Here is a 24,599-nt window from a genome sequence, read left to right on the forward strand (position 1 = left end):
AACGACCATAACTAAAAAATTAATTCAAGATTGCCCCCCCCCCCCCGCTCCAAAATGATTTGTCTACATGCGCCTTACTCAAAGTCCCGTGCATCGCGCTAAAGTCAATGTTTTTTCACTTATTTACTTTTCACACACGCAAAGGATTTTTCCCAGAAGCAGGGACTACTTGTGGTCTACCATTATTCTGCAAATCTCTCCCTTAACAAAACCTGGTTTTAAGCTAAACAAATAGCTTACATAATTATGTAAGACTTAACAAACTCTCAGAATAATCCTTTAACAGACCAGCTTTGGGGAAAAAGTTCATACCAGTGATGTCAAAAAAGGTAATTTCACTTTATTCATTAGTATAAAAAACATAAAAATTTCTCGACTAAAAACTCCTTTCCTCATTATACTTAATTAACCTAGTGATATTACTTGTACAGCCGAGGGTTGCACCGGCACACTTCTGTCCGGCTAGGGAATTATATATGCGGTTTCTCTGTCTCACTGTCTATTTTATTTCTTAAATGTCAAGTATGAAAAGACTGAAGTCAATGTTGAAAAATTTATTTATTTCGTCAAATTCAATTACACAGATAATCAAAACAAAAGAAAAACAAGGAGTTAAATATATCTACAAGTATAAAAAAGGAGATATCTGAGTAATTAGGCCAGTTTGTACAAAATACTAGATTCCTTATTTTAAATAAACTGCCTGTTATAAAATACAAAAAAATGAAAAACTAACATAGACAAATAGCAACGACAATAAGTAATCAAAAACTATAAAAATTTATCCTTACTTAAGTTAAATTTACTGATATAAAACTGATTCACTTTCTTACTAAACAATGATACTCAATCAATTGTCCTAATAGCAACAGGCAGGCCATTCCATAAATTCTCGATGCGATTAAAAAATGAGAATTTAAAAACATCGGTCGAAAAACAACCCTTGGCAAGTATGGCTTCTGTATTCCTCATATCGTACTTATATGATTTGAAGCAGACATGATAAAAAAACATCTGAAAAAAAAACATTAAATTTAAGAACTTCTTAGTGCACTTTTCCATGAAATGTTGTAAAAACAACAAAGCAGGCTCTCATTCTGGCCAATCAAAACAAAGGATGATATCACAAGGACCTTGTGAGAGGGTCTTAAAATTGTGTAAGATCAACTTTGATGTTGGAAAATGCTTCTGATTAAACCAAAGAGACCAGTCTTGATAAACAATCCCCAAAATTTATTGTGTGATCATGTAATTGGTTGGGAAAGTGGCCCTATTGACTCTCCATTCAAAATTGCTCTAAGCTCTTTGCTGGAGAATTTAATATTAATTAACATATCTACAAGTCTTACTTGCATTATTTATTTTATTACTTGCTTTGTACTTTGTACATTTTTACTTGTTTACTTAATAAACAATTTGCCTTAGGCTACATACATTATTAGAGAAGGTATTCTTGGCAATCTTATGGAAGAAAGTAAGATCATTCCATGATGTCAATATGGCAAAGGCTATTCCCATCTAAATATTCCTTTTTCTTTTTTTTTTTATTATAGCCCCTTTCGTGAAAGTGGGTTAGTGGTTAAATAAATAAATAAATGAAGGACAGACAAATAGGCAAACAGACAGATGGACAAAGAGAAAGAAGACATGCAAAAATAAACTAAAAAGAAACAAAAGGAGCAATGACTTCTGGAAATAGCTAATTTAAAAATACCTTTAAGGCTTGATGCAAGTGAAGAAAGCCCAGTTGCATTTGTATATTTGCTAGCTAGTTGATTTCCTCACCCAAATGGTTGTGATTTGTGATTTTATATAAAAGTAGAATTATTTAAATATTGATCACATGTAGAAGTCTTCACATAATTTCCTTAAGTGTAATGTCAAAATACTGCTTAATATTAAAATATTGCTTAGAATATTGCATCATAATAATAGTAATAATAATAATAGTTCATCTTCATTGAGGATGCCAACATCACAAAAAGGTGGTTTACAGAGGGGTCCTCTAAAAGTAACTACATAAAATATAATTACTTAAAAATAGAAATAAAAAAATACATATCGAAAAATATGAAGATAAAACTACATTTAATTTATTTGAAAATTAACATGCGAAAAACGAAACTAATTAAAATAGTGCTTCAATCAATCAATCCTTTATTTAAACACGTGACACCTAGGAGTACAGAAGTTCTCGTTAAAACGTGTACGTGTATGTACAATTAGAAATAAAACATAATTTCTGTAAGAATACAAATAATAAGTAGATCTATTAAATAACTAAAAACAGGATCGAAGATCATGGTATAGGCATTGGATCTTGGTATAGACATTGACCACGATTTATCAATGAACACTTATGTTGACAGACTGTGCAAAAAAATTTCACAAAGAATTGGAATTTTGAATAAGATCAAACTTTGTTTACCATTTAACCAAAGACTTTTATTTTATAATAGTTTGATTAAGCCATTATTTGATTATGCCAATGTTGCATGGCAGTCACTTTGCTCTAATGAATCTCTTTTAAGAATACTTAGGCTACAAAAGAGAGCTGCTAGGGTTTTATTAGATGCTGAACCACGTAGTTCATCAGTTATGCTATTCAATCGTTTAAAGTGGATACCATTTTATAACTCTACTAAGATAGCTAAATGTTCAATACTATTTAAAAGGATTAATTATTGTGTACCTAATTATCTTAATGATAGCTTAAGATTATTAAGTTCAGTACATTCACGCAACACTAGATTTTGTAAATACAACTTTTTATTACCTAAGTTTAAAAGGGCTAGAGAAGGAGGGAAAACTTTTCTAGTTTCTGCCATAAAATTATGGAATCAGTTAAAGCCTGAATTAAAAAAGTCTAATACACTTAAGGCCTTTAAAGACAACGTATTTAAATATTATTATGATGACAAATCATGCTTAGCTCATTTTAATCGGTAAATTTTATTGATAGTAGTTTTATATATTCTTACTTGTTTATATTATCTTGTATTATATATTTTATCAATTAAATATTATTTGTAATTAGCTAAATTTCTATTTATATTTGTAATCTTTTTTTTTTTTTTTTTTTTTTTTTTTTCAATATATTAATGATTCTATTGTATTTGCATTTATATATTTATTGTAATTAAGAGGACCACAAGTTTATTAGTGTTTGTGCACTATCACGTGCTATCCTCAATAAATAAAGTCTTATTTATTTATGGACAAGAGCTATCAATAAAAAGTTACAATATTAACAATAACGATATTTACAATCACTACCACTAAGCCATGTGGGCTTGAAGAGAACGCTTGAATGAAACAATATCTTGAGATTCTCTGAGTCTAGGGGGTAGTGCATTCCAAAGTTTACTAGCTAAAAATGAAAAAGACCGATGTAAAAACTCAAGATTAAAAGGAGGTAAATCTAGCCTTGTACTGAGCCCGCGTAAACTATACGGTACATTTCTAAAATGAAAAAAATCACTTATATAAGGAGCCCCCTTATCATACAAGCACTAATATAACATAACTAACGATTGGAATTGCCTACGATTCTCCAAAGACTTAATGTCGGCCAACTTGAGGAGGAAGTCGTATGACACAGACTTCGAGAAGCCTAATATAGTTCTTAATATAAAGTAATTAGTTGTCTCTATTTTAGTAGTCTCCGCGTTACCTACTCCCAGTAAAAGGGGACTGCAGTACTCAAGATGAGGGAGAACATAGGCCTTTCTTGATACCACGCTTAAATTGGCTTAAGGTGGGCACATCTCTCATCGAATAAAATCCTTCACTCTTGTTGGTTAACTAACTAAACTGTTCAAATATCTTGCTATCCTTTCTTGGCGAGATAATCCAGTAATTATGAACCTCAATGCTACTAAAAGCAGCATGGGAACCACAATAAATGCCGCAGAGACCCCGTTGTCTATAAAAAGATGAAAAAGAGAGAGTTAAAATCTTTTGTGTTCTTTTCTTTTCTTAATGTACAGCTATCAATAATAAATGACAAAGAGGGGTTCTATTTATTAAAATTCGACCATCCTTTACTGAAAGAAGTAAAGACACATGATATGCACGTCTGCACTTGTTTCAGTGGGGATTAATATAGGTTAAGTAAGGTAGTGCTTTCACCAATATGACGAGTGGGTTGAGGAGGGGAGTGGTCTTCAAAAGTTAAAATCCCTAGGGGGGGTTTCAGGGGGGAGGGATGTTAAAGCTTCAATTTGATCATTAACCTATTACACTTAAACCAACAATTCTCCTACTGACTTTAAATTACAGCAAAGCGAACTATGCTAATGCACACAAAAATTAAACGAGAGCTGCAAAAAATACAGTCAACCAGCTGGCTTAATTGATTCTTACAGGTTTTAACAACAACAAAAATTCCAAATGCTCTGAAGGCCTGAACATGCCTTCAGATTTTTTCCTTCCCCTCCCTCTCTCCCGTTGCTCATTTTTCCATTTAACACCTACTCCCTTGGCAAATATTTCCTCGCCCCAATCCTCCACTGTTACCAAAGCAAAGATGGCAGCCTAATACGAAAATGTGCACTCGTGTGCCCAAAATATGCTGGCACTGCAGGCTAAATAAAATCTTAATAAGTTAATTCAATTTTACTAAAACTAACAACCATCAATTTACCTCTGATTGGTGGGTTGTCAGATATGCCTTGAACATCTGGAGACAGAGTGTCGACTACAGATAGAAATTAAAACATTCATGGAAAAAATGTAATAATCATGAGTTCCAAATCAAGTTTACAGCTGTTCACCAGTCTAAAGACTGGACTTCAAAGATTAAGTCCCTTAAAATCTCTCAATTGTACTAAACATCAAATTGTTCAACTCTTAGATCTACATTTTAATTTTCTTCTAATTGAAGACAAACATTTCCTAGTCGGTACAGTCGAACCTCGATTATCCAGACTCGTCGGGACTTTGGTAAACAGTCCAGATAATCGCGAGTCCGTATATTTGAAAATATGAATGTTAATGAAACAACAATGTAAAAAAAAAGAAATAAAAAAAACACACTTTAAATCCGAAAAGTCTGCTTCAATGACTCTCCAAGCGCTCGATCTTTTGAAAGCGGAGGAGGTATTGCACTGTTTTAAACGCACTTTTCCTGACCTTAAAACAAAATCTCTGAATTTTTTTACCTCATAACATTTGAAGATCGAAGCTCATAAATAATCATGAAAAAACGGGACCAAGGAAAAAGTCTGGATAATCGAGGTCCGGATAATCAAGGTTTAATTGCACACATAATTATAAGCCCTAAGAATTCAATGTTCATTGAGATTAAAAAAAGTTCAAGTTCATACTCAAGTGACCCATCTAATCTAAGCTCGCCCCTGTTTCCTTAGCATAAAGCGACTAGGAGTATCACAGGATAACTACTCAAGCATTTCATTAATGTTTTCAGCAGGAGGGCAACTGGTTTTCACAGGCAGGCAAAACTTTTTGAACTAAACTTCTTTATAAGAAAAACCTTCCTCCAGATTGTTAAACCAGGTGGGCAAAACCGTCCTTACAATCAGTCAATTCGGCCGGTGCCCGGCCCTTAATGAAATCCCTGACTACTCCCCCCCCAGGATGAGTTCATTGCAAGGTTACCCCCACAGTGTTTCATCAGGTTTCCCTAACAATTTGTTACCACCTATTTAAAGTTCTGGGTGGGGAGAGTACGTACTGTGAGAGCTAAGAGTTTTTTCCCCAAAATAGAACACAATGACCTGACCAGGCCTTGAACCCAAACCTCAGCACACTAACCATTTTAGGCGTGGGAAATTTGCTCTCACTTGTTTGTAATTTTTTGTCAGTGGGTTTTGACAGATGAGGCTAATTTGATCTGCTTCATTGCTGCAGCTTTCTTTAATAATATTAATCATAAGAAATTCTGCTTTTTCTTTCCTTTGCCATCACTTAAAATAACTGAATGCCTCTCTCCCACAAATAATTTTTCACTCCCACCATTGATTTTCAAGAAATTTTCACTCATTCTTCAGCACCATGACTCCTTCTTAATTACACCAATGCAAGGTGACTTCACTCTCACCCTCGTTCTTGTGCCGCAATTTTGGCACCAGGTCATGTACTGAACCACAAGAACTCCAATGCAGCCATTTCAATTCTCCCTAATAATCACAGAGTGAGACTAACAAGGATTACACAAACAATACACAATTTAACCCTACCTGTAGTTGGTGGCTCCACAGTGTTTTGATCATTTGCAGATGCAATATATACTGTAGACGGAACAACTATAAAACGAAAAAGATAAGATTCCCAAATAAAATTATTGATGATGTGGAAAAGATTGTATATTCTACAATTTCTGGTCATACAGTGACAATCAAGTCAGTTAAATAAAAAAGTTCTCATTTTGCTACTGATAATTCTCACTGCAATAACTTACAATTAAAACCAAAATAAATTCACAGTTCTCTGAAGACCACAACAGGACTTTTATATTTCAAGGGTACTTATAAAATGTGGACCTGTTACTTATAACCTAATTATGACTATTAATTCTACAATAAACTCTACCTGTGTTTGAGGGTCCAACAGTCTTGTGAAATCCTGGAGATATCTTAGGGCTTATAAATGTTGGTGTACCTGTCAAACAAGAAAAAAAGGAGTTTTTCAGAATATAATCACACATACAGATCAAACAATACAATAACCCTTGGGAGTTTTGGTCAAATATTGAAAAAACATAGCTCCAAACCACAGAAATTAGGACTGTATACCTTATAGGAAAGATCACTAACAATCCTGTTAATTGACAGAACTATCATTTTCCTTCTGAGATCTGAATGTTAATTAAATAAATCTTTCTTAATTTTTATTTGCTGACAGACATTTCCAAAACAGCCTACATGTCTGTCATGAGAATTTTGAGTTACATATATATGTCATTACCCTCTGTTCAAGTTTTTTCAAATGGTGGAGAGAGCCCATAATGATGGCTCCTCATAGTAAGGAGCTAACGAGAATGATTTTGCAATGAAAAAATTTTTAGCACAACCTGAAATTGGTGGCGTGACAGTTTTATGGGCACTTGCTGATACAGTACTCAATACTACCAAAGAGGGCACAACTGCTGAAATAAGAATCAAACAAACAAATAATCAAGAAACTGAATTTGCATGGAAAAATTATTAAGATTTTGTTCATTCATTTATGATATGATCCAAAGTGACCAATTTTGGGCAGCAGTATTTGCTTCCTGACACTCAACCTTTTTTCATGTTCCAATCAATGTGACAATTATGACTTTGCAATTGGTTATCAAGATTTTCAAAAGAAAAAGCAGAGGTGAAAACTTAAAGAAGAAAAAATCAATCACAAACTTCTCTAGAAGCAGATTACTGATAAGAAAGCTAGCATCAGGATGGAACAGGTTTTTCTCTTTAGCTCTCCTCTTTAACTTAGATATGTATTAACTGACAATAAAAAGGAAGCTGATGAAAACAAAAGGTTCAGCCACATACAGAGGACTAAACTGCTATTCTGTTATATTCTTGTTAATCAACCATTCTGCCCTTGACAACGTGTTTAAAAACAATGACATTTCACTTAAAAGAGATACCAAAAAGGCTAGCTAATGCAGGCATTCAAAGAAATAATAATGATAACAGTCATTTCAAAGAAGTCTAAGGTATTTCATATGCAACTGCAGTACATGTACATGCTGAACCAATTTTTAATTAAATTAAACATTTACAGTGGTGCAAAACTTGCAAATACCTCCCACAGTAGTTGAATATTTTTTCTGAATGGTTTCCTGTATTGACATATTAGTACTTGCGAATGGCAACACTGCAAAACATTGCAAGTTCAAAATTTTAAAACAAAGATAATAGGACTGAGTGGAGTCACCTAAATCAGACCACTGCAAAGCAGGTGTCTGATTTATTTTAACAAGAGTATAATTACACACAGAATTGGACAACACAAGTTGTGTTACCAATTAATCAAAACTATGACAAAATTCGAGAAAGAAACTACACATTGATTATACCTATCCTGGATACAGAATGAGTCTCTGGGTCTTCTGTTAGGTTCACCAAACCCCCCCGGATTAAGTGTTGAACTAGCATTCAGTGGCTTCACTCCATTGTAGGCTAACATCATATCCCCAGATTTACTTAAATCAAATGATTTCGGCTTTACAAACTTGCCTCACTGTTTCCCATAGCATTTTTTTTGTTGCAACTCATATCTTTCTTTGTTTAATTTTTGGGAAGGGAGATCCATTTGATTGTCTGGGGGGGAAGCACTGCAGAGTTGATGCTATGGTGGCATAATAAAAAATCTCCAGATTTTAGATCTCCACAGGTTAATTTTTGGCATTGCTCTATGTATTGTATTTTGTAATAGTAACTAAAATTCATCATGAATTATTTTTTCACTACATTCTCAGTTACTAACCTGTAAGGATTATTATGTCTTGATAAGGACAGGTGAAGTCATATGTTTGAAACTGATAGTTTAAATTGAACGTCCAACCACTGCTGCCCCTTGGAAGGTTTCTTATTTCAACCGACAGATGTGTCTGGTTACTCTTGAATTTCATTCTTTTGGGGCAGAACTCCTTCCAAATGATATCTTTTATAAACGTACTCTTAATGCAAGTCATTTCCAAGGATTTTTTTGGCATGAATGCAATATAAACTGAATTTATTTCCAGGCGAAGAACACGCAACGCTTGACCTAGAGAAGCTTTAGAAAATGACCACTGCAGTTTGACTACTCTGCCTTCGGTGGTGTTGACATGTGCAACTGAAACTAAAGAAGATTATTTATTTTTAAATGTGCTTGAATTAATTCCTTTTTTTTTTTTAAATCCTCAATCGTGAGGCTACTATACATGAGGCCTTAGGCTATCAGATAAAAAAAAAGAAAAAAGCCTCCCTGCTTTTGCCAACCCATGGCATAACCAGGGAATTTCCTCAAGGACAACATGAAACATTAGCCTGGAGCTTTAGCTGAGATGGGTAAGTAAGTATCACAGCCAAACCTATATTGTATATTAATACCCTGTATTAAGTACTTAGTTGTCAAAGTCCCAAATTCATTTCCCCTTAATAAATTTAATTTTCACCTCTAAATGAGCAGTCACTGCATGCGCTCAACTGGTCATGGTCACTCTTTCCTAAGTCCCAACAGCCTGTTTGCATTGTTTTCCATATGTATTGAATGGTCACTTAAAGTGCACCTATACCCTAAAATTTTTTTTCGCTTAACGAAATAAGCTTATTTTTTGGAGTATTTCTCGGCAAAAACTTCTTAATTTGCTCAAATCTTTAATTTTCTGTGCCCAGTCAAAATACGGAAAATCGGCCGCCATCTTGCCCCACGACCGAGTTTAAAGAGGAATGGCTCTAGCGGGTAATGTGACGTCAAATCGAGAACACGAAAGTCTGCATTTCACACATTTTCACTTGTTTGGGAAGGTTGTCGTCGATATTGTCTGAAATATGCCGACTAGGTGTGTTGTATGAGGAATATACGAAGCGCGATACCCTCTTGCAAATTTTGCGCGTTGCTACATCCTTCTACAACACACTTAGTCGGCATATTTTCGGACAACATCGACTACAACCTTCCCAAACATGTGAAAATGTGTGAAATGCAGACTTTCGTGTTCTCGATTTGACGTCACATTACCCGCTAGAGCCATTCCTCTTTAAACTCGGTCGTGGGGCAAGATGGCGGCCGATTTTCCGTGTTTTGACTGGGCACAGAAAATTAAAGATTTGAGCAAATTAAGAAATTTTTGCAGAGAAATACTCCAAAAAATAAGCTTATTTCGTTAAGCGAAAAAAAATTTTTGGGTATAGGTGCACTTTAAGGGTGAACCTCTCAGATAAACCTAAGAATTATCTTTAAAATAATTTTTAATCCCTGTTTCTCTCCCAAAATCAATGTAAAGAGTATTTTTGAGCAAGATTCTGTACATATAAGTGGTCAATTATGGCATAAATTGGCATTGTGTATCGTTTTTATAATACCCCTGATCTATCGAACCTGTTTTAAGCTGTCAACCTGTATTAATATTAAGTGGTCACCCTGCCAAGATTGATTAATACAGGTTCAATGGTGGTAATATTAATAATAATTTTAATAATAATTTATTTCTTATATAGCACTATTTACAATGACAGATCAATAGCGCTTTACAATTGATATCTCTAAATATTAAAATCTCAACTAATTAAAAAATAATTACATATTACAGTTAAATTGGCTATATAAAATTTATAACTTAACCACTATTGAAAGGATTGCTTAAATAGAAAAGTCTTAATTGAATTCTTAAAAATTTCTACAGATTGAATATTGCATAATTGCAATGGTAGCTCATTCCATAGATGTGGTGCAGCTGCCTGAAATGCAAGTTTACCCAGGGTTGCCAGCATTTTACCTCTAGGTGGCTCTAATAAAATACCTGAGTAAGATTTAAGATTGTACAAGGACTTGTGTTTGATAACTAAAAGATTGCTAATATATGCGGGTGTGAGGCCATGGATGTCTTTAAAAGTTAATAATAGGACATTATTACACGACTCGGGCAGTCAGAGGGCCAATAACTAAAATCAACCAATCAAAATGCTCTATTTGCGGTCAATATTCTCTCAGTATTGGACCGGGCACTGTCCCAAAATTAATGGTCCCGAATGATACCGCACTTCTGTCCCTTTGAACTTCAGTCGTTTAATAAATCTCTTATTAACCAAGCTTGCTCGGGACCGTACTGGAAGAATATCGGCCCTCTGTCTTTTTTGTATGGACCGAGCTGCGCTCGGTCCATACTGTCAAGACCTCGGGCTGATATTCTCCCAGTACGGCCCTTGGGCTTGGTTAATAAGATATATTTATAATATAATAATATTATAATGTTCTCTCATTGTACCTGACTTTAGGGAGGAGGAATGTTGAACCCCAAGCCTAAAATACATTGTTTCCTGGTCCATTAACTCAACAGTGGAGTGAAAAATAATAGCTAACACTAATAACTTGTAACCCACAAACCATAAAAAAAAAAAATTAGAAAACGGTCAGACAAGCAAATAATTTGTTAATGGCAAGCAGATCAATCATTTGCTTTTGATCAATCCTCGTCTACTTAATTATCAGTCATCACAATTCCTTCCAATAGGCCCCACAGTTCCTAAATATGCATGTAAATACCGCTCAAAAACATAGGAGTAACACTAATGGGCTCAGAGAAAACATTGCAACATGTCAAAACTCGACAACTCCCATTTTACCTACTTGTTAAAAACGTTAATTCGTCACACTGTTTATGTTGTAAGTCTCAACATATTTCAATCATTTTCACCTATTTCATCGTTTCCCTCAGAGATACAAGTTCTCCTCTTTAATCCGAGTTTAAAAGTTTCAAAATGCTTTGCAATCACACCTGACTAAATTATATTCAGTACTCACCGCATCTAGTTGAGTTACGTCGATCTCCCACAAGAATAGTAGCGCTTTGATTTGCGTCAATCTGGATTGCTGCCGCTGAAAAGAGCAAAAGGTGCAGCCTTGCTGGTAATGATCAGACGTGATACTGTTAATAAGAGCTTCTAAGAGTTTCGCTCACGTTTCGAGGGTTGGCGCTCAGCTTTGTCAGTAAGGGCGAACGGTGGAATTAGAAACAGTTTGTGTGGGATAAGATTTTGAATCACGGTCCCCGTTTTGATCGTGTCATGATACTGAGCAAATCATACAGCATAGAATTGATTGTGCACTCGAACAGTGATTAGATAAATCGTCATGACCAAGGAAACAATGTGCTGACTCAACAGGTACATGTAAAAAATGTAGAAACTCATGACTAAAATAGGCAGAATTAGTCAAATGGCAAGTTTGATTTATAAGCCGTCCGGTGAGAAGATGACTTCCGAACTAGCTAAAACTACCCTTAAGGTATTGACAATGCCAAATCAATTTCAGACTTAGTCCGTGAAGAATTCCATTTTTCTCACGTACACATACGTTCATAATCATCACGATAGTTCACAACTACGCCCAACGTCCCACGGCCGGGGTTGTTGCACTACGATTTTGGGCCTGTTAAATAACTAAAACAAAATTTTGCTTACTTTGTAGCTCCACCAGAAAACAAACTACGAAAAGAAGAATCATTATGCATTTGATGCCTTCGTAACAATTTTCCTACGGACTTTTAAATGAACGAGCCAAACTGCGCTCTTCGGCACACCGCTCAGCTGCGACCAATGATTGGGCGATTTGGGCAATCAATAAATGTCAGTGACCGCTGGACGTGTTCGCTGTGATGAAAAAGGGAGGGATCCTGGGAACGAGGTTTAATCTCCTTGTTGAACACAGGAGCGACATAAACTAAGAATTCTTTACTAATTTAATTGAAAATTTTTACTCGTTCTTGCTGGTTAATCAAGTACTAAGGAATGAAAAACTATTACGTCTAATAATATTTAGATCACGCCCGAACATCTTCAGAAAACAATTTCTCTTGCTATGTAGAGATGGTCTCTGCAAAAAAGATGATTCATTTCACATAATTAATGCAAACATGGGGGGAGGGGACGGTACAAAACGTAGACCCCTCTGGACCCCCCTTTAGACCCCCCTCTGGATCCCTTCTGGACCCTCTTCTGGGGTCCCCCTTAGGACCCCCTTCGAGACTCCTCAAGGATAGGATGGGATAGGATAGGATTGGATAGGATAACTTAATTAATTTATACACGGTTTTTCCATCAGTTGATTTAGTTAATTATCCATACTAGTAAACCTATCTATCTAACTACAATAATATTTAATAATAACAATTCAAATAAAAGAAATAATAAAGTTCTGCTTTTCATGGAGGCCGTGTCTAAAATTTACTTAAAATTAATATCGCGAGCGGCCGATCGGAGGAAACCCCGGGGGTTTTGTAGCCTTGTGCCGAGGTCCCTACTCTAACTTACACACAAAATAGTACCCACCATAGCACACGGGAGAATTAACATTTCTGGTCGCACTTTTTGAAGGTTCAGGCAAATGTTTGTGGCATGCCACGTTAATGACTACCTCGTAAGTTTCACCAGGTATTTACCGTTTTCATTCTTTCTTAATCTAGCTAGGGGGTCCAGAAGGGGTCCAAAAGGGGGTCCAGAAGGGGATCCAGAAGGGGGGTCCACGTCTTGTACCGTCCGGGGAGGCTGAGAAAAGGGAAATCATTCACTTATCGTAGCCCTTGGAATTCAGAGTTTGTGCCGTGATAGGAGTAAAATGAATCGATTTAGTAGTTTTTTCACAGGTGAAAGTTGAGAGCCATCTTGGGGGATTGCTGGAATATTTGCTGAAATATTTGCTCTGACCAGTCGAGTACCCCAGTGGAAAGAGACGTTAGAACACACCAGCGAGGGGGATAGCACACTTGTAATATATTTTATCCAACTTACCCGATCAGTCTTCTCAAACTTTTCTCCGATAATACTCACCAGACAAATTTTTTCCGTAAAATAAGCTCTGGCCATTTCTTTTTTTTTTCCTTGCTTTTCCATTGTTCCTTGCGTAGAAAATGGCTTTTAATAAGGTTTCCGTTTGCCGCACAGTAGTGCTCGCAATTTCCCAGTAAACATGTGTGACTGTTTTCACGATGGGTATGTCATGTATGGGGACTTATTATGTCCCAATACATAGAATGTCCCAAACCTTACCTGCCCATGATGTCATAACACTCAGAGACAGTATACAGGGCTATGTACAACTATACAGGGCTATACACAGCTATACAGGGCTATACATGGCTATATAAGGCTATACACAGCTCTACAAGACTATACACAGCAATACACGGCTATACACAGCTTTACAGGGCTATAAATATGCGTTATTAACCGAGCGCGAGGTCAAGATGGCTGGTTATTGGCCGAGTTCTTTTTTCGCATTTTAATGGACCGAGACGAAGTCGAGGTCCATAAAAATGCGCAGATAGAACGAGGCTAATATCCAGCCATCCTGGCCGATTAAGCTTGCTTGATAAAGGATTTATTATAATGCAAAAAAATTTGTCTTTATTAAGAATTAAGAGGCTGTCCGCGTAAGAACCGACCACTCGAATTTCGGCCGATCACAGAATTCCCTCAAATTTTTACTGTGAGATATTTGATCTATTCTATCAGCAAAAATTGTAATTATTTGGTTCGTAATGCTATTTTATCAAATTTTTGGCAACGAGATGTGAGGACGGTCAAAAACAAAGAAAATTGTTTATTTCAGCGTTAATTTTCAGCGTTTCGCTGGAGGCTCTAAAAACTTACGCATTTGTTCAAATACTATAAATCGGACATGTGGTATTATTTTACATCTCTTCTGTCGATTAATAGCAAAATATGTAAATTATGACCAATCAGTTAAGAATTACGCTATTTTGAAAATACCACACAAACAGCACTTTTCAAATTTGAGCGAGTGTGCTGTTGTTCCAAGACGCTTTTCTCAAAAGTGTAACGGAATCTGGAGTCCTAACTACTATCTGTGTTTAGTATTAGGGCTGGTGTACCGAAAACAACAAAAACATTTTTGGCAACTAGTCTTTTCGAGCTACAGGAGCTCGATGAACTTTACTAATTTTCAACGATCAAAGTGCATACGACTTAATTTATGAACACTTGCGGTTACTCCATTTCTCGCTCAAAGTCAATATTTGAGGCAGTGCTTATTTTCAAAACTAGCATGGTTGTTTTGTTAAGGTGAGGATGTCCATAAATTCATCCAAACTTGCCCCAAATTTAGCAATTACGAAGGTACAAATGAACATCTTCTGTGTGACATTACCTTTTAACTGTCTGATGCGGGCTAAAACATGTTGACAAAATTCTATTGAGTCAGTCTTGACCGCTGTCTTATGCTGTAAAAAACTAAAATTACTGTCACTTACGGACTAAGAAACGCTCATTCAAAATATGTCATAATGAAGAGAACTTCGTGTCTTACCAGAGCTTGAGAACATCTCCACGAGAACGGGTTGATTCAGTCATGTGTCATTTAACTACATCGCACAGAAATGGTCTGTGTTAATATTGATACTCTTCCTATTTTCACTCTAATTTATACCAGCATTTACCTCGTTATGAACCAAAAATTAATTTTTTTGATGACATAATTATGATGATGACGATTTCAGGCGGCAATCTCGTTGAAATGGTCATGTTTTTACGTGATACCGTAAAATAATAAAAAGTAAAGTAAATAAATTAAAATACAAAATCACTGGCCACTAAAAGATCAATGAATTTAGTGTTCCCTATTAGTTTCGATAATTACCGCCGGTGATTCACCTTCTATTTGTCTCTTAAAATTTAAATGGCCTTTTCATACTTGGTTATAGTAGATTATAAGTAAACGAATTTGTGGAGATTTATTTGCATCGCGTGACTCATGTAGGATTTCAAAACATTAATGTTTGTGTCGGCGGAAGAATTTGCAGCTCAGTACGCTTCTATGTTTTCGCCATTTTCCTCTAATTTTCATATTTTCTTAGTTTTATCAACTCGTCTCTCCGCTACCAAATAAGTAAAGCTCTATTCCTCGATATGTTCTGAAAAAAGAACTTGAAACCCTCTGCGCGCCGAACCAGTCCTTACCAAAACGGGCCTACGATGTACTACATTCTTAATAAAAGGTTTAGACCTTTTCCAATCAGTTACAGTCACATCCCTCAAAGAATGTGGAAAGTTTAGTTAGCAGATGTTTTTTTTTTATATCGGCAACCATACAGAATCTGAAAAATTTAAGCATCTCCTTGGGCATGACTACAACTCTGAAAACGTCCTGTTAAAGGTACAACTGGCAGCGTTTGATCAACAAACGAAACCAAAAAAACACTTGAAGTACAAAAGATAGACGGATTTAATAAATATCGCAACTTCAAGTTTGAGAGAGAAGGATTACGAAAATGGAGAGCTTATGGCATCGGGCAGGAAAGGTGGATTCCTTACCAAGACTTAGTCGTCAGGCCTCAAGGTCCGACAGGCCTCGTTTTAAATGAAAAATTACTTCCGCTCAACAGGGCACGGCTCCATAAGACGACAAAAAGTAGTGATATAGTTCCCGCATGAAAGTTCCCGCATTGAAACGAAGGACTGGCTAACGAAGACTCAAGTGCAGGAGTTTTTCTCGAGACTGCCGGCCGCAAGAAGGAGACAGGGAAGCCGAGAAATTGAGGTCAGTGGAGGAAATATATGCAGAGGAAGAGGAGCAAGAAAGACGTGAAATGCTGGAAAACGTTGCCGGTCAGCTAGATCTAAAGAACCCTATTTGCTATGACTCATACTGCTTGTGAGTCCTCTCGCGCGATAACAAACTTGAAACTTTCAGTCAGTGCTGCACGCATATCTTTGGCCGAGAAACTACATCATTTCCCTCGTTAGAATATCGTCGGATTGAAGACTTCTTTGGGCAAAGAATCCGATCACAGACATCTTTTCCATACTGGGGTTCGGAAAAGTCATATCGCATGACTACAATACCAATTCGTTTCCCTGTATCCCTAACGTACGACAAAGATAAAGTTGTTGTGCTTCATCGCTCCTTAGGTAAATTTCACTGATCGATTTGGGGTGTAAATGCGCGCTGATATCAGCGTTACAGCTATTGAAAGTTACAAAATCTATGCATCCTTGGCTACTTCCACATTTTCCACCTTTAACGCTTGAAAACGAACACAATTCCGCCATTCTTGAAGGCAAACGGTGCGAATCTTCTCGATAAAAAGCTTATCCCTGTCGCAAAGTAAATATTTTGGACGTCTTGCGTAAAACATTTGCAAACTCAATGATTTCAAATTAGCCCAATTATTGAAACGCTAAGGGAAAAAAGCAGAGCACAGCAGGTATGGCTGTTTCTAGCTGTGCATTGCACTGTTTAGCTGTGTATAGCTGTGTATAGCTCTGTATAGCCCTGTATAGCTGTATATAGCCCTCTATATGCAGTTGATAGCTGTTTATAGCCCTGTATAGCTGTGTATAACCCTGCATAGCTGTTTACAGCTGTGTCTAGCTAACTGTGTATAGATACAATGAATATATGAAGTTCATATATTTTGAACTGCGGTTGTAGATACGTATGATGCAAGTTCCTCGCAGTAGAGAGCGCTATTTATGCAATAGCGAAAATCAGACCTTAAAAAAATCAGGCTTGTACGGGATTCGAACCACTCAGGTCAGTGGTTCGAATCCCGTACAGGTCTGAATTTTTTTCAGGTCTGATTTTCGCTATTGCATAAATAGCGCTCTCTACTGCGAGGATCGTTCATCATACGTATCTACAACCGCAGTTCAAAATATATGAACTTCATATATTCATTGTATCTGATTTATCATCACGGGTTTATTACGAATCAACTTAACGGCCTGCTCCCAGTTGGCTTGTTAGCTCAATTGGTAGAGCGCTGCACTAGTATCGCAGAGGTCAGTGGTACGAATCCCGTACAGGCCTGATGTTTTTCAGGTCTGATTTTGGCTATTGCATAAATAGCGCTCTCTACTGCGAGGATCGTGCATCATATGTAACTGTGTATAACTGAGTATAGCCCTCTACAGCTGTGTATAGCCGTGTACAGCCCTGTATAGCTGTATATAGCCCTGTTAGTGAGTATGTAGAATATTGTATGTAATGTTAGGTCACTCTATGTTTGAATAGTGTAGGAAATTAAATGTATAGGGGACATAAGAAATATCCATACATGACCCAATTATGATTCTTGTGGGATATGCCGCAGTAAGAGTAAGAGAAATGCGGGCTCTCTAACTCCATCATGGCGGCCAAGTTTAAATAATCTTGGATAATTTCAATAGCGCCATTAAGCCAACAAAAGCCTTTAAAAATGGATCGAAGAGACCAGTACAAAACTTCAGGTGTTAGTGTAGAGTCTCAGAGAAGCAAAAGGCGTGATCAGGAGGCAGGAATTCGGAAAGAGAAACGCGAAAAGTTGTTGAGTGCGAAACGAGTTCGTTTCTCTGAAGTTGAAAGTGATTGCGAAGTTGAAGACTTTACGACAGAACAAGTTCGAGAGTTAGCCAGGGCGATACAAAAATCAAACGAAATCAATCTGAAAAACCTGAAAAGTCTAAGAAAAGCGTTCGCACAAGGCAGTGAACTGATAAACGTTTTTCTTGGTGTCGAAAACAGTATGAGGGCTTTGGTAGGACACTTGACCGGGAATAATTCACAGTTACAACATGAAGCTGCATGGTGCATAACAAACTTGGCAACAGGCGCTCATGAGGATACTATGAAAGTACTGAAAGCATCCGCTCCTTATCTTATCACATATCTTAGCGGACAAAATGTGCAACTGCAAGATCAGTGTGCCTGGGCTTTAGGAAACTTTTCTGGCGATTCTCAGGAATGCAGGGACATTCTTCGGGCGCAGGGGATCATTGTTCCAATGGTTAATCTTTTAAAGGTATCGAAGCTGTATTTCTCTCATTAACCAGTCTAATTTCTTACTATCAAAGCACAACAAGACAAATTATTGTCAGAGCAAAAGATCTTAGACCACAGTGCAGGAATCCCTGATATGGGAGCAAGTAAAAAAGAGAGGGGGGGTTTGGGAGGAGGGCTGTTACTAATTTTAGGAATGAGAATAAATGTATCCAGTTACAAATTATTGTCAGAGCAAAAGATCTTAGACCACAATGCAGGAATCCCTGATATGGAAGCAAGTAAAAAAGAGGTGGGGGGGGGGGATTGGAAGGAGGGCTGTTACTAATTTTAGGAATGAGAATAAATGTATTCAGTTACAAATTATTGTCAGAGCAAAAGATGTTAGACCACAATTCAGGAATCCCTGATATGGGAGCAAGTAAAAAAGAGGGGGGGGAGGGTTGGGAGGAGGGCTGTTACTAATTTTAGGAATGAGAATAAATGTATCCAGTTACAAATTATTGTCAGAGCAAAAGATCTTAGACCACAATGCAGGAATCCCTGATATGGGAGCAAGTAAAAAAGAGGGGGGGGAGGGTTGGGAGGAGGGCTGTTACTAATTTCAGGAATGAGAATAAATGTATCCAGTTACAAATTATTGTCAGAGCAAAAGATCTTAGACAACAATGCAGGAATCCCTGATATGGGAGCAAGTAAAAAAGAGGGGGGGGGGGGAGGGTTGGGAGGAGGGCTGTTACTAATTTTAGGAATGAGAATAAATGTATCCAGTTAAAAATTATAGTCAGAGAAAAAGATGTTAGACCACAATGCAGGAATCCCTGATATGGGAGCAAATGCAGAGATAGAACTCCCCTATGCTCTAGGCAGCAGTCATATTGAGAAACCCCATAAGCAGAAAAGAAGATAAGTTTAGACATAAAATGAAAGCTACCTCTTTCCACACCCCTGTCCTGTTCTGATTTACTGCCCTTGATGCACAATTGATGTCTCACGCATAGGAGTCAAGGTTAATGAGAGGCACTATCTCGCTGTTACGTTGTTAGCAAGTAGATTTTTCACCCAGGTAGGAAGGAGAGTACCAGCATTTCAGCAATATTGATGTTGGAAAACCACAAGTGCCCAATAGTTGTCAAGGTTGAAGAGTCTAGGTCAAAGAGGGTTACTATCTAGCTGTTTTTAGCAAGTAGATTTTCCACCCAGGCAGGAAAGATAGTATCTTCATTTCAGCAGTATTGATGTAGGAAAACCAAAAGTGTCCAGTATTTTTATAATATTTAAAAAACATTACTGTTCTTATGTCTTAATAATCTGTTGTTAGGCGCATTGAGATTAGAAATGCCCTATAAGCATCTATTAATTATTATTATTATTATTATTATTATTATTATTATTATTATTATTATATTCTGTACTTTGTTAATGGCTTTTTTTCTCTTCTGTCCCAGTCACCAATATCCACCGTGGTGCAGTCGGCAGCATTTGCTTTATCCAACCTTGCCAGGGGAGACCAGGTTGTAGCTGAAGAATTGTTACAAGCGGGAATAGTGCCTCTCATCACCAACCTGTTAACTCCAGGAAACAGCTCCACTGATGTTGCTTCAGAAGTAGCTTGGGTACTGTCATACTTGACATCCAAACCTGTGTGTGTGCTGTCAATAGTATCAGGGGGAATTATTGACATTCTCGTTCAGTTCTTGAGTTCACTGGCACAGCAAACCCAACTTGATAGCCAAGCTGTGACACCAATGTTACGAAGCTTAGGTTAGCTTCATGTTTTTAATTTGTTGGCAACTACCAGTAATTATGTTGATGTTCAAAATGGATTATACAGTGTAGGGTCAAAAGTGATGTAGAGGAGAAGAAAGGTTTTAGAAGAAGAGGGTTTAGGGTGAAGGTCATTTTGTGTATTGACACTTTGTTGCTAGGGTCTAGTTTGTGATGATTATACCCAAGTGGAGAAAGTTGAAGAATAGCAAGACTGAAAAACAGGATAAATGAATGCTTAATGGTTTATCTCACAATGAATAGTCAGGCTAACAATTGTATTGGTTGCAACATTTTGATTGATATACTGCTAGTCTTTGTTAGGTGACATGGTCAAAAGAAGGTTACATGTCACTATTTATAGCACCTTGGTTTGCTGTTACTGGTGTGTTTTGGTTCTTCGGTACATTTAATTGGTCACTGGTACATTAGAAACATGCTTGTAATAACAGGCAAAACATACTTGTCGTAATAAGGGCCAACTTTGGAGAGAGAAATTCAGAATATGATAAAACCTCCACAAACTTTACAGTACAGCTCAGAGATGCCTGTATTGTATAGTTTATAGCAAACCAGATTTTGATCAGCAATTTTTTTGTTATACAGGTTTCTTTTTTTTTCCAAAGTGATGAATACAGCATATTGATTAATTTTTCCAATTTTCTGTGGATCTGATTATGCAGGTAACATTGTTAGTGGACCCGATGAGTATGGTATCCAAGCAATGCGGAGTGGGAAATTGGTTGGTGCAATGACATCATTTCTCCAGTCAGTGCACAGGCATATAAAGAAGGAGAGTCTGTGGGTATTGTCCAATTTGACAGCAGGACCCACCGAACACATTGATGTGTTTGTGCAAGCTGGAATATTACCACTCGTTATGGATCTGATGTCATCAACTTACGATATTAAGAAGGAGGTTTGTCATTAAGTCTCCTTGTGTAAGAGTTCTAAACTCACTTTTTGTTCAAGTGCTCATCAGGTAATCAAAAATCATGAAAATTAATGGTTCCTAGAGTTAAAATTTAAGATTAGGCTAAAGTAAAGGACAATAGATATTCTTTCCAATTTTACAGTACATTTTACAGCAATGTTAATCTTGCTTTTTATTTTAGGGCTTAAGCACGAAGCAAAAAAAGTCTCTCTTTATTACCCCAATTGTGCCTTACCAAATAGACAATTTTTTGTTTTAATGGAGATGTCAAAATTTTTCCTTCTTGCCTTGACAGCCAAAATGGTCACAGCTTTAATGCTTGCATATCTTGATGTTTGGCCATGTATGTGTATCACTTTGTCCCAGTGCACCTTTGCTGGTTCATAGAGAAGTGTGTATAGAGGCTCTGTAAGAGTGGTGTCAAACAGGAAGAAAACCACAGTATTTTGTTGCACTCTACGTCAGTAGAGCTCTAAAAGATCTCTCAAGTGTACGCAATGCTTAAACCAAAATAAAATGTTATTTTTCTAACTTATTAACAAAGTGATAGGGCTCTGTGGCTGACTGATTGTCTCTAAAATGTAAAAATCATTACTTTGATTTTTGTTTTCTTTTTTCAGGCTTCCATTTGCTTGTGCAACATCGCACATCATGGTCCTGAATACTTAAAGAATGTTCTAGATGCTGGAGCTATGGAATCATTCATTAACATCATGAAATCACCAGACCAAGACACTGTTATCACTGGTCTGCAGTTTATTGAGATGTCGTTAAGGAATTTTCCAGCATCTAAAGACTTGTTTGAGGCTGGTGAAGGTGTTGCTTGTTTAGAAGCTTTGGAATACAACTGTAATGAAACAATCTGTCAGTATGCAAATGAGCTTCTTGATACTTATTTCATGGAGGGCGGACCTGAGGAGGGAGACCTTGGTGGGGAAGGAGAGAATGGTGAAAATGATGTGTTGTCATGGAGATGTCAAGACAGTGAGATGACAACATAGTGTAATTTGCACTTTTCAGACTAGTTTGCAAATCATGAAATTCTTAATGCACATTTCACCAGAGAGATGTAGAGTCTTGAAGCCAGTAACAAAAGTGTTGTCCCCCTAATTATCACAGATAGCAGAGGTTGGGTACAAGTCCAGTTTAATTTTTGTCAACCTTCAACAAGTGACCAAGACTAACTTTCATCTTACATTATCAATACAAAATCAAACAGACAAGTGATTAGAATAAAGAAAGTTATTATCCAACTGAGCTTTGTAGAGTACAAATAACGCGCGAGACGAGTACAAATAACATGCGATATTTGTACTCCAGAAATATCAGCAAAATTCGCCCACACCAAAATAACAATTTGATGTGTTGGATGATAAATCTCTTATTAGATGTTTTGTTATGTAGCATCATTGAGTATTTTTACTTGTTGTTTGTATTTTGACAAGCCCTACTGGCTCGTCAAAATACGGCACAACTTGTAAAATACTCGGCGATACTAGACAACAAAATGTTTAATAAGATATATATATCAATCAGGGGATTATTTGTTGATCCACACAAGGGTAGTCAGAAAGCAAAACTCTCTGAGACAGAAACTACTAGCATCTACCATCACTTAAAGCCAACAGTTAGTACTGTAAGCAGTTTTTGTGTGGGGAATCGGATTTCAAGAGATGCCCAACAAAATCCATGTATCAGCAGTCAACCAACATCATTGAGTCACACTGTGAATGTATCTACTTCAACCAGAAATAGAGTCAAATTTAAACTCTTTGTCTCCCCCCCCCCCCCCCGCCCTGTAATTGTCACTATCCCAAGTTTTACTCTTCTGTATGTATGGCTGTGAATGCCTCCTTTATGGAGAAACTCCAGGGTGAAATTCAAAAAATTCAATCAGTAAAGACAGACTTGAATGAGTGCAAAATGTGACTGAACTTCTCAAGGTTTTCAATAACAGCCAGTTACCGCAGCCCAGGGCTGCCTGAACCCTTTAACTTCCAAGATCTGATGGCTTATTCTCCCCTTTAGCTGCTATACGTTTTCTTGACAGTAAGTTGACAATGTGATTTGAAATCAAGGTAACAAGTTCTACCTGACAAGTTTGAATTTTCTCATAACCTGTTCGTTGAATGATGTATGGGTTTTTAAGGGAGAAGTTACATGTTAATCACTTCTGGAATTTAATTGGTTAAAGACCTCTTACCATCACCTGTTTAGCATGTGAGCAGGGTTTACTGTTTGGGTTCCACCTTATGGCCCCTACTTTAGGCACAGCCCCCTAGACCATCATCAGAAGCTGCTTATAGGAATTGTTATGGAAACCTTGCTTTTTGTCTAATGTATACATACGTAGTAGAGATACCACTGCATCTTGTGAGAAAATGTAACACTTTTTCACCTTTTCAAATCAAAGAATATACTGTAGTATATGCAACACAAGTGCTTTTAGTGCATGCTGATTGACTAGTTTGGAAGTGAATCGCAAGTACTATTTACCTTCAAGATGCCGATTACACAAAATCATGCATCGTGATTTAATTTCTGATCATTTTTTAGTATGCTAAAAGAAATAAACTAATTTTTTGGAGTCTATGTGGTATATAATTACTAAAACAATTTTTCTCCTCCACTTCATTGGGTAAAGTAAAGTGGGCCTTACAGATATTTTAGATTGAGTATACTGGCAACACCAAATATCATACAATTTTTTATAATTAATAGTAGCTGTTAAGTTTTTGTTATTTGTATAAGAATGAGGGGTGAAAATGAAGTGTTTTCTTAAGTTATCAATCTCTTAATTTTTTTTTTCTTTTAATGTTTCAGTGAATAAGAAAAACTTTGCTTAGAAGTTTTTCAACAAGAAATGTTGCCAACAAAACATTCTGGCTCTGGTTATTCCTTCCAGAACTGAATGAATTATTAATTAAATTTAGAAAGTTATTTTGAATTAATTAAAAGAGGATTTAACCTTTGTTTGGCACCCACATTTGTAGTTTCTTTTATTTCGTCTTTTGTCGTTCTGGATTCATCTTGCGTATTTTGATGGCCACCCGGTTCTTAAGCTTTTGTTTTAATTGACAGTTGTGTATGGCTGAAGCCATATCATTTTTTAGTAACAGATGTTTCCTGACAGCTTTACTTCTAGTGCACAGATGGAAGAATGAAATATTCAAAATTTTTTTCCCTGAGGTCCTTTTGCTCTTAATCTGAAAATTATGTCAGTTTTAGAAGCTAGGGACAAATTGTCAGGGAAAAAATTGAGGGGCAAATTTGCTCAGCATGGATAACTGAACAAAAAGACTTGATAGAGGAATTGTAAAATGTTTAAAAAAACGAAATTAACTGGTCACACTTGTCTCAACCTCTTTCACACTCTCGGAGACCTAAGAGGCAGGCAATCGAGCGACAAGAAGACACAACTATGCTGTATGCTCAACGCAAAAACACGGATTGTAGTGATGTCTCC

General features: G+C 36.7%; 2 protein-coding genes across 5 annotated transcripts; one reads left to right on the forward strand and one right to left on the reverse strand.

The window, feature by feature from the left end:
- Nucleotides 1–2,140: 2,140 nt before the first annotated feature.
- On the reverse strand, nt 2,141–13,641 carry LOC111344337 (uncharacterized). Of its 4 annotated transcripts, none has more exons than XM_088760160.1 (9): nt 13,446–13,641; nt 11,461–11,535; nt 8,440–8,796; nt 7,756–7,827; nt 7,034–7,108; nt 6,553–6,621; nt 6,201–6,266; nt 4,646–4,699; nt 2,141–3,925 (listed from the first exon to the last, which is right to left on the reverse strand). In XM_088760160.1, the coding sequence occupies exons 3-9, from the start codon at nt 8,666–8,668 to the stop codon at nt 3,801–3,803; spliced, it is 690 nt and encodes a 229-aa protein (XP_088616286.1). In that variant the 5' UTR covers nt 8,669–8,796; nt 11,461–11,535; nt 13,446–13,641; the 3' UTR covers nt 2,141–3,800. The 4 variants fall into 4 exon arrangements, with proteins under 4 accessions (XP_088616286.1, XP_022807300.2, XP_088616285.1 ...); XM_022951565.2 differs by lacking the exon at nt 13,446–13,641 and adding an exon at nt 12,120–13,439; XM_088760159.1 differs by lacking the exon at nt 13,446–13,641 and adding an exon at nt 12,120–13,439 and having other exon boundaries at nt 7,034–7,105; nt 11,461–11,562.
- A 4,134-nt stretch (nt 13,642–17,775) lies between these two features.
- LOC111344340 (uncharacterized) lies at nt 17,776–24,117 on the forward strand. Its single transcript, XM_022951569.2, has 4 exons — nt 17,776–18,454; nt 19,881–20,196; nt 20,883–21,118; nt 21,754–24,117. Exons 1-4 carry the CDS (start codon nt 17,873–17,875, stop codon nt 22,132–22,134), a joined length of 1,515 nt encoding a protein of 504 aa, XP_022807304.2. The 5' UTR covers nt 17,776–17,872; the 3' UTR covers nt 22,135–24,117.
- The last annotated feature ends 482 nt before the right edge of the window (nt 24,118–24,599 follow it).

Source organism: Stylophora pistillata, chromosome 5 (genome assembly GCF_964205215.1).
Source record: "Stylophora pistillata chromosome 5, jaStyPist1.2, whole genome shotgun sequence".
NCBI lineage: Eukaryota > Metazoa > Cnidaria > Anthozoa > Scleractinia > Pocilloporidae > Stylophora > Stylophora pistillata.